Raw genomic sequence first — 10,886 nt, forward strand, 5'->3', positions numbered from 1 at the left:
CCATCCATTGAACTTTAAACACCAAACTTTAAACACCTATCTTTTCCAAAATAGGAAATGGAAATCAAATTTAAGTGATTTTCAATCTTGACTAACACTAAATTAACATATCATAAGCACATAAAATTCAATCCGGAGCCTTTACATATATTATCTCATTATATTCTCACAGGTTCTGTGTTAGGGTTATTTATGTACATGGGTTCAGGAAACAGGTAAAGGAGGAAACATGTGGAAATTGAAACTGAGTGGCTGGCCCAAGGTCCCATAGTTACACAAATCTAAGAATAGAGCCCAAGTCTTTTGAACCCCAATCCAGGGTTCCTTTCACCACATAACCTTATTTCTAATCTAGTATTTTTTTTTATGTGAGTACCAGTAGAGAGAAGCATACTCTTTAGTTCGTAAGTGGACATGGTGGTTTCTCTCTCCAATGATGAAGTGCTATTTCTAACCTCTGGTGAAGATTCCTCATGAGTCATCTCTTTGGTTTTGTATTAAAATAATTTATTAGGTAAGCTGATACTAGTGACACACTCATATTATGACCATCACTTCCCTCTGTCTTATTTTATCTGCATTTCTCTTCGCCCCTTATTCCAAATACAATGACCCAGGAACAATTTTATCAACTCATCATCCTTCACTGTTAGGACCCAAAGAACAAAACAAAACAATGTAATTTCTGTTAAAATAACAACAACAACAACAACAACAACAACTCCTCAAATACTCAAAGTATTTGAGAATTTATTAATAATTGCAAATTGTGATTGAAATGCATGATTTATTTTTGCAAAAATGAACAGGTCTTTCCCGATTTTTTCGTTTTAATATTTTATTGATGGCTTTTGGTTGTCTTGGAGTTTGTTTGTTTTTTGCATCAGAATAATTTTCTAATTCTCCTACATACTCCACCGTAAACTCTTCATATAACAAAGAAAAACAGTTACATAAAACTGACCAACAAAGTGGCGGAGTCTTAGAATATAAGTAATGGTCCACATTCCTGGCCCTCCCACCCCTCTCTTAATGGGGAACTTTCCTCTCTTTTCCCAAACAATTCTTAGATTATAAGAAGCACAGAAGCTAAAATAATGTATGAGAAAGCATTTTGTGATTACAATGTGTTACATAAAAGTGAGGCGTGGGTACTTGTGGGTAATGGTACTGAAGGAGAGCACCAAATGATAAAAAATCCCCAGCTCAGTATGAAAAAAAATGTAATATAGAGCCTCTGCATGATAATCCTTTCAGTTCTTGAAACATGTTTTCCAATCAGGGAATATAAAGAAAAATGTGTATAGCACCAATGTGATACCCCCATAGCAGTTGCTATGAATATGCAGGCGTATTCCCAGGTTTGAACTGCAAGATACAACAGACTCTTCAAGACATTTATTCAAACACCAGAAAGCCAAATGTATCATAGTAATAAAGAAATCTATACACATTACCAATGCAGGGGGCACTGCCATCCCCAAGCCTTCCCCTCTGTCAGGCCCTCCCACAAACAATCGCCCTTGGGCAAAATGCCCTTCTCTTACCACATTAGTGGCTCTGCTCTCTCTTTCTGCCTCCTCTCTCTCTCCCAGCTCCAACTTGCTCTCTCACTTCCTGTTCCACCCCTTTGGTAAGCTCCTCCCACCACAGGCTCCATGTGACCCAGGCTCATGTGACTCAGGCTTCCATGTGACTCAGGAGCTCAAAGCAGGTCACATAGGCTTATTAATGGATGGGAAACATCTTTGCGTTGCATAAACATCACAATGTGATACTTCTTCAGTCAAAATGAAGCTAAAATATTGTATAGTTGTATTAACAGATTTGAATTGTGGGTATAACACTAGAATTGGAATACTTTTCTGTAATTAGAGAAATCCAAAAAGCACTTGGGAATTGCTCACACATCTACCAAATGTTGCACTACTTTAATAAATTATTGCAGACTCCAAAATAAAAACCTGGAATATAGATACCTAAAAATAAATACATTATATATTTATAAATCTGTGTCAAATGTTGGTCTTCCTAAGTACAGGGTAGGGAGGGAAGAAGACAATTTGGAACTTAAAATGTAATTTAAAAATAAATTTAATTTAATTTAAAAAATAAAGATTAAGAGTAACCATATTCTGGTTTCACAAGATATGGGGAGGCCCCTGTAGCAGCACTCACTCCAGGCAGAGTAGAAAGAGACAGGATGGGTGAAGGGACTAAAGGGCTGGGTCAAAATGCCTGAGCCCACTTTTGTTCTTAAAATGAAAGGTTCTTTATAGTTTATTACGCCAAATTTTGGTGCCACAAGGCAATTTTAAGTTCTCCTGATAGTTAAAACTTCAAACCTCCAGAAAAGTGTTGGGTACTGAAAGCTTAGAGATTTCAGTACGAATTTAAAGATGTGATTTTAATACAGCTAAATACATTTAGGTGGAACTTATCTTTTAATGTAAGCAGATTTGTAAACTTTTCCATTCTGTCAGGGTGTGAAGTTAGTTCTTCAAACTTTGAAGGTTGGCAAGATTCTAGCCCCTATACTATTTCTCAGGCTTCAGCATTATCGTGTTGTCACCAGATGAGAAGACCTTGTAACTGTGCCCAAATAGCAAGCCTCAGACAACTTATCAGATAAAACAATCTAAGAGGTCTTTGAAACCATTATTATACTCCTAATGAAATAGAATATACTTAATGAAATATTTAGCAGCTTTTAAACAACTCTTTGGCAGCTGAATTTGTAACCTAACAGTTTTCAAGTTACAGGAGAAGCCTGTTTTCTAACTGAATTGAACATGAAACAAACTTGTCACCAGTCAAATTAGTCAAATGCATTTCCAAACTATCTTACATAGGAAATAATTTATTTTCTCACAAGTGGCTTTTAAATTTACAATCCGTTGGAGAGTGCCAAACATATTTCATTAAAGACACAACCATTCCTTTAGACCAAGAGAGTAGTGAATGAGAAGGATATAATTTGTGAAGACTTCACAGGGTAAGAATATAGGGGCTACTCTCTTCTCATATTTCTGGAATAGGGAGGGAGTAAGATAGGCTTGGAATTTAACCTTGTAGTGACTTACCTAACTTCTGTAAAGTCAGGGCCCGAAGCTGTAGGTACCCATCCCTTCCCCCTCTCTTGGTGCTAGCACAAGAATTTTACCAAATAGGGAGATAATGGACTACCTGTAAGCTGTTCGTTCACTGCTCCAGGAAGGTTCCCCTCTCCTTCCTCCTTCCTCCTCTTTACCCTAGCCATAGCATTGCCACAGCAGTAGCCAAATAAGGAAAGTATGTATGGATTGGCTCTGTATTTTTGTGCCTAGATTGTAAGCCCACCTCCCAGCCAATGGCGAGAAGGGATAGAGGTGGGTGGGAATCTTTGCATTAAGGGTATAACTACTGATGCATTTCCTTTGTACCTTGCCTCCCTCCACTACTTTCCTAGTGGAGGTGATGCCCAAATCTCATGAGGTTTGTAAAATAAATTCACTTTGCTTGTGCCTAAAGATGCCTCTCCCATTATTTGATTTTCCATCCCACACAAAAGAGTAGGCAGGAAAGAGAGATTGCTCCAGTCTGGCAGTTTTTAAAGATGTAGTCTGTCCCATGAAAGGAGGCTACTCATGTCCAGATAGTAGAAGGATGCAGGAGTACTACAATCTTAAGAAATCTGGACATGCACCAAAGCCTCATTACATTTGTTTGATACTGAATGTGAATCCTTAGTTTATTGATCATTATGTCTAGTGCAATTTTTTAATGTTTTTGTTGAAGTATCTACCTGGGGGCACTGAGCTGCCTGTCTCATCTCGAGTCATTCTGTTTGCTACTTCAAAAAAGAATAAAAAGTGGAAAAAACAAATTTCTTGATTTTTAAAATATGAAAATATGCAATATAACAAAAAAATAATGAAGGAAAATTTGAATGAACAAGATCTTTGGAACATAAACATTTACATATATCATTCACTTGGTTCAGGGGAAAAAGTCAGCACCCTGAACTTCAAAGTGAATATAAACAGAAATTACAGAGAAAAAATAAACAGAGCAAATAACACAAATCAACAGATAGGCTTCTAGCTGTCCGACCAAAGCTATACATACATAGTTACTAGAGAGAGAAGCACCAACATCTGGATTTTCAAAGCTGGGGGGCTCCTTAATGGCTACCCAGAGTCTCCACACCAACACTATTCCAATGAGTGAGCCCCAAATAAAATGCTAACCTCAGAGTATTCACACACTTCTTCAGGGTCAGAGCATTTCACACCTCTTGAGGGTTTAACACCTCTCATGACCTAACTAGCAAAAGAGTGCGGGCCTCCCTACAAACACAGTCAAGACTCAATCAAAGGCACCTGATTGCCTTAGTGCTGAGAAGCACTCCAAAACAATAAAAATTCCCACTTTACTTGCCATTACACTTTTTTATCTTACAGTCTCAATGTGGCTTCTCCCTTCTATTCTCACAGGCCCCAGATAAGCCACCCTCATTCAATTTGACTAAAACCCCTCTCAGACCTGTAGGATACTCCAATCATCAAAGTGATACTTTATAATCAATTTTCTCACTTTGACCTATGCACAGGGTCTCCTGGTTGCCTCTTATTATTTTACCCATGTTCTTAGGTTCACAGCAATTCCAAAAATAGTCCTGGGAAGTTAGCAGTCCAAAGAGGGGCAACTCCTGCCTGGAGATATTAGGGCTGTTAGAAACCAATGGAGTACCTCCCATTCTCCTTAGTGTGTTTCCCTTTTCTGATACTAGATCCCAGATGAGCCCCCAAATTGTGAGAAATGTGCTCACTCTAAACAAAGAACAATACTCATTGTGAAGCCAGGAAAGTTCTCATTTTATTTTAGCTAGTTATTCTACATTCCTAGTGAATGGGTACCTCCCAAATGGAGAGTACACTTGCTTAGACAAATGCCAGCCTTTTATGCTGTTCCCAATTTGAATTTCCTGCCTTGCTCCCCCCTGAACCTTTTACTTAATGTCCCCTTCAAACAGCTCATTAAGCATGAGTACAAGCTTCTGACGTTTTACCTGATCAGAAGCCTGGTTTTGCTAGGTCACAGCTCTCATTAGAACCAGCTACCTCTGACTTACATCCTGTTATCACTTAAGGCTGGGAGTGGTTTTTAATCCTCTGGAAACAGAATTCCTTCCTTTTGTTTCCCACACCACCTAGAGATAGGCATTGACTCACAATTATAGAAGAGGGACATCAACCACTTCAACAGGGATTCATACCATTTGTTTTACCCATAAGTGTTGAAAAAGTCATCTTCTTCTTTCTCATTTTAATAGCAATGCAACATGGAATTTAATGTCTTGGACTTGATTTTGCTTGGAATAGGCTTTTCCACTTCAAGACACTTCAAGAATGCTTTCTTCTTGCAACCAGAAGCCAGTAGATTGCAGCAAAAATCCCTTTCCAATAGAATATGCTAAGATCCTGCAGAAATTGACCCCATCCACTAGATCTAGTAGGGGTCTTCTTGAAATTTTTCCACTGCTTTTGAAGCTCTGCCTATTAACATTCAGTGTAAAACACATGGAGTAGAAAATTGTGAAAGCTTGACACGAGCAAAGTTTCCTTCAACCAAAATTCACAGAAATCTTGGACATCATCCAGATGTTGAAGGCAACCTTTATCTTCCTCTATTCTGATAATTTTCTGCCTTCTATCACATTTATGAAGTTTTCTATAGACTTTTTCCTACCCAAGCATGGTTTTCCCTTTTAGTCAAGGGTTGACCAAGGCCAATCCATTTTGCAAACTCAGGCAAAGTCAAAAATCTGAATTCCTCCACCAAATTCAGAAAGCTCAGCAGTCTGTAGCTATTACAATACCTTCTACCCCTGGGGAAAAAGAACTAAAGATATCACACAACTGATTTCAAACAGCCTGCTCCCTCAGCTGAGTGGCATGCAGGCAGAAAGAATCTATGCTATCCTGGTTTTGCTGGGACTTGTTGACATAAAAACAACATTTCTCATTAATAAAAGCACACATGCCCCCTTTTGCAGCAAGGAGGGCATCTAGTGCCTGCCAATTTTGTAAGACTACCCTGGCCAAGAAGCTGATTTCACCCTTCAGATCTCTCACAACTCTTGCTATTTGGTCATTCATGTCAGCCATCTGTCGGGACAAGTTTTTGAAAACCTTCTTTGCAGAGATAAGACCTCCTATTCCAATCCCTGTAGCGGCTAGGATATGGTCATCTATGATGAGGGGCAAAGCCAGGATCATGCGTAGAGAGTGGTGGGACATAGCAGTGACAAGCCTTTGGAATGTCAGAGGTATTGTGGTAATACCTGGAATATACTGGAGGTCAGGTACAGCATGGGCAATGGTGCACTGCCCCATATACCAAGGAAGAAGGGTCTGATAAAGGGAGGTGCCACACAGGAAAAACATTCCCCGGGATGAAGGTAGGGTAAGCGAAAACATGAGGGAAACTGGAAGCTAATTGAAGCTAATCCTCAAGTCTCTGTTTGTGTTGTTGTATAGAAGCCAAGGATGGGGGAGAAGCACACCCCTAGAACGGTTCAAGCAGGGGTTGTTTGACATAACATTGGAAGTAGGGCCATACCTGTGTTTTGCCCAAAGATACCCTAGGTAGTGATCCCAGTAACCTATTTAGTTGCTGATTTTATTGGGCCAAATTTTCAAGCAGGTTCTGGCAGAGAAAGTAGTACTGACAAGGAACCAGTCACTGCTGCAAGGAGTGTTAACAACCCCAGTGGGTTGACCTCCACAGAATGAGTCAGAGGCACTTTGGGTTGTATTAGTTCCTAGGGTCCAAGGAGAGGGCAGGCCTCATAGACTGCATTTGGGTCTCCTCTTGTGGTTGGGTGTGGCTCATGGACTAACCCAGTTGTGTAATTACACCAAGCTGGATCAAGGTTCCCTACAGGGCTCCCAGAGGAGTGATTTGATAAATAGCAAAAAGTAGCAAGTTGGGGAAGCTGAGGAGGCCCGGGTGGCTTCAGAGAAAACAGGACTTTGAGAGCTATTAAGAGCCAAGCAGATGAGGGTTTTGCCCAACTGCTTCTGGAAATAGGGGGCACTAAAGAAAATATTGAACCTTCTAACAGACCTGCTTTGGTCCTCCCCTGAATCAACTAGTTTTTTGGGGTCTCTGGTCTCAGAGAATCTCAGGCCCTGGTTGGGGTGGGCCTGGGCTACTAATTCAATAGACTCCCAGTTTTGGCGGAGATAGGTTGTACTGCAGCGGCCCTCAGGAGGTCAACACACAACCAACTGCTAGACAGATTAAACAGTCTGACTGCCGCCTGGCCCAGCCTCCATATGGGGAGAGCAGGTATGGAGGAAGTGAGGTTGTCTTCCTCCCTGCCCCCCTCCCCAGTTGAACACCTCTGGAGGCAGACAGCCATTGTAAGCAAGCAGAGGGAGCAGGTCAAAAGGGAAACCAAGGTAGGGGAAGTGAGAGGTGTAATGGAAGAGAATAGTACAGCTAAAGCAACCAAAGCTAGCATGGCCAAGAGATGTGGGTAACAGTGTTGGGCATATGAGGGCTCGAGGGGAGAGGGGCTCTTTTCACAGGCCTGGTCCAGACTCTTGGGGGAGCGCATGCCTCAGATGTTGTCTTCTTCAGGCCCTTACGGAGCTAAAGGGCAAGATCTTCAATGGGTTCAAACATCCACTCAGGGATGGGGGCAGTCTTCAGGTGTAACAGATGAATCCATGAATTAATCCCCTGGAGTCTGGCAGCATGGAGGTGGTGAGGAGCACCTGGAAGGGTCCCTTCCACTGAGGGTTCCAAGGAGTGACTCTGCAGGTGGCACTTCCGGTACACCCAAACACTGAGTGGAATACAGGGATCAGCCTCAGGCTGTGAATTTAGAGAACAAGACTGAGAGACAAGGTCTTAAATCTGGTGGATTTGTTGCCTAAACTTGATACAATACTCCTGAAGAAAATGTGCCTTGAGTGGGGAGAGATCTACAGGGCTGAGGGGCATTTGCCTCCCAGTAACGACCTCATATGGAATGCAAGAAGGGCAATGGGGAGCACCTTAATCCAGGGTGCCTGGAAATCAGAGGTCAATTTTCCCAGGAATCCCTTCAGCACCCCACTAGTTCTCTTGACCAGCCCGGAGGATTGAGCACAATGTAGGTGCTGGCAGATTCCCCAGGCCTCCAGCCTGAGCCCCTGGCCTGAAAAATGGGTTCCTTGATCACTACAAACCTCCTCAGGGACCCCCCCAGCAAGGGATGATGTGTTCACATAGGGCCTTCCCAACCACCCCTGTAGAGGCCGCCTGACGTGGGAAGACCTCCACCTAGCTGGAAAACATACAGACCATAATCAGGGCAAACTTATATCCTTGACATGGGGGCAGCTGGATGAAGTCAATCTGTCAGATCTCAAAGGGCAAGGAAGGAAGCAGGAAGTGGCCTGGGGGAGGCCAAAGGGGTTTGGAGGGGTTGTACAGGGGACAGGACTGACATCCAGATACCACTTGGCCTCCCTTTTGGATATTCCCTACCAATGCTGAGAAGCAAATTCATAAATTTTGCCTGGTCCTCAGTGACACAGGTGATGCAGGTGACTCAGCAGCGGTCAGTGAAGCTGATGGGGGAGGACAGCTTGGTGTCTGTGTTTCCAAAGTCCTGTTTCAGGGTCTTGGTTGCATCTTTGTAGTTCCCATTGGTGTACTGTCTCTGGGGAGACCAGGGCTTGAGTCTCTGTTAAAGCTACTAGATCAATATGTGGGGGTGCAATGACGGAGGTGCAGGAGATCATTGTAGGGATGGGGGTGAGAGGGCTGCTTCCCTAGCTGCCTGGTCAGACAATTGGTTCCCCTGGGCCTCTGGGGTGGATTCTCGAGAGTGACCAGCAGTTTTGACAATGGCTACCTGCTTGGGGAGTAGCAGACACTCTAGGAACCTGGAAACCTGCTTACTGTCTTTTGTAGGCTGTCCAGGGGAGGTTAAAAATCCTTGTTGCTTCCACAGCATTCCAAAGTCAGGGACCAGCACAAAGGCATACCTGCTGTCCCTTTCCCAGTTCACAGGTCTCTGGTGGTCTAGTGGTTAGGATTTGGCATTCTCATCAGCCTGGGTTTGATTGCCTGTTGTGCAAAGTGAGCATGGGGCAGGGGAACTGACTCCAGTACCTCATTTACCGGGGTGATACCATAACCTACAGCCATTTGTCCTTTGGAGTTCCTTTGGCAGGAGCCGAAGGTCAGCATATAGAATGGGTGTTTCTTGGAGGTTGGCTCTTAGAGTTAGCAGATTGTCTAGGATCATCATGTAGCCATGGTTAGTGGTATTAAACCGGCCTGCTTCAAGGCTTGGGATGATTTCTAAAAACTCAGTGGGATTTAGCACATTAAGTCTTTTGATGGTGACATGGGGTCATGTCAGTAGTTGGGTCTCAATTTTTGCCAGGTGATGTGAATTTAGGAGGGCCTCAACCACATGAGGTAGAAGAAACATTATAGGATAATAGAGTAAAATGTCCTCACTTTGTCTGAGAGTCTCAGCTATATCAATAATGCTCCTTAGGCAGGGTGGTGGGCCTCTGGCTACTGTGTCCAGTTGTCTATTATAATATCCTGCTGGTCTGTACTGACCCCATGTTTATGTGCTAAGACTTCTACTGCATCCCCTCCTTTTTCCATGGCAAAGAGCACAAAAGGCAAGAAATGGCTGTACTCTGAGGCTGCCAGATCAGTGTAGGGGTAGCTGCTGTCACCATGGCTCTCAGCGACGCCGACGTCCAAAAGCAGATCAAACACATGATGGCTTTCATTGAACAGGAAGCAAATGAGAAGGCCGAAGAAATAGATGCAAAGGCAGAAGAAGAGTTCAACATTGAGAAGGGTCGTCTTGTGCAAACACAGAGACTGAAGATAATGGAATATTATGAGAAGAAGGAGAAACAAATTGAGCAGCAGAAGAAAATTCAGATGTCCAACTTGATGAACCAGGCAAGATTGAAAGTCCTCAGAGCCAGAGACGACCTCATCTCAGACTTATTAAGTGAAGCAAAACAGAGACTCTCCAAGGTAGTGAAAGATACAACCAGGTATCAGGTGCTTTTGGATGGTCTGGTCCTTCAGGGTTTATACCAATTGCTGGAGCCACGAATGATTGTCCGTTGCAAGAAAGAGGATCTCCCTCTGGTCAAGGCTGCAGTGCAAAAAGCAATCCCTATGTATAAGATTGCGACTACAAAGGATGTTGATGTCCAAGTTGATCAGGAGGCATACTTGCCAGACGAAATAGCTGGAGGTGTTGAGATTTATAATGGGGATCGTAAAATAAAGGTTTCTAATACCCTAGAAAGTAGACTGGATCTTATAGCCCAACAGATGATGCCAGAAGTCCGTGGGGCCTTGTTTGGTGCTAATGCCAATAGGAAATTTTTGGACTAAGCCTCTGATGAGGTGGGATCCATTCCATCTGCTGTTTTGATGAGTTATGTGTGTCTAAAATTGAAGAAACAACTATCAATATTCCTCCTTTCTGATGCTCTGACATTGTCCTGTGTTCTTCAGTGGAGTAACCTTTGTGTAGAATGCCATCAGCCTAAATGTTAACTTTGGGAGAGGATTTATGGACTTAAAACTGTCAAGAAGTAACCTAGTTCCTCTAAAAGTGACTAAGTTCTGATCTACATTCTAGGGACAAGGGGATTACATAACAGTTGCATGGTTTTCACTGAGAATCCTTCTGTGATCTGCCTTAGATTGGAGTGAGCTGTGTATGTGAGGTATATCATAGCCTCTTTGTATTTTATTTCTGTAGGTTACTTTAATAATGCATATAGAGCATGCCTTCACTCCAGCATTAATAGTATTACCCGTTAACTATTTGGGCTTAGAGGCTTTCCTCAGTTATA

The 10,886-nt window shown here is 42.6% G+C and overlaps 1 protein-coding gene across 1 annotated transcript; it reads left to right on the forward strand.

Moving 5' to 3' along the window:
* Positions 1 to 9,696: 9,696 nt before the first annotated feature.
* LOC118840955 (V-type proton ATPase subunit E 1) lies at positions 9,697 to 10,514 on the forward strand. The gene has a single exon (XM_036748343.1). The coding sequence runs from the start codon at positions 9,739 to 9,741 to the stop codon at positions 10,417 to 10,419; it is 681 nt and encodes a 226-aa protein (XP_036604238.1). The 5' UTR covers positions 9,697 to 9,738; the 3' UTR covers positions 10,420 to 10,514.
* The last annotated feature ends 372 nt before the right edge of the window (positions 10,515 to 10,886 follow it).

The sequence above is a fragment of the Trichosurus vulpecula genome, chromosome 3 (assembly GCF_011100635.1).
Source record: "Trichosurus vulpecula isolate mTriVul1 chromosome 3, mTriVul1.pri, whole genome shotgun sequence".
Classification (NCBI taxonomy): domain Eukaryota; kingdom Metazoa; phylum Chordata; class Mammalia; order Diprotodontia; family Phalangeridae; genus Trichosurus; species Trichosurus vulpecula.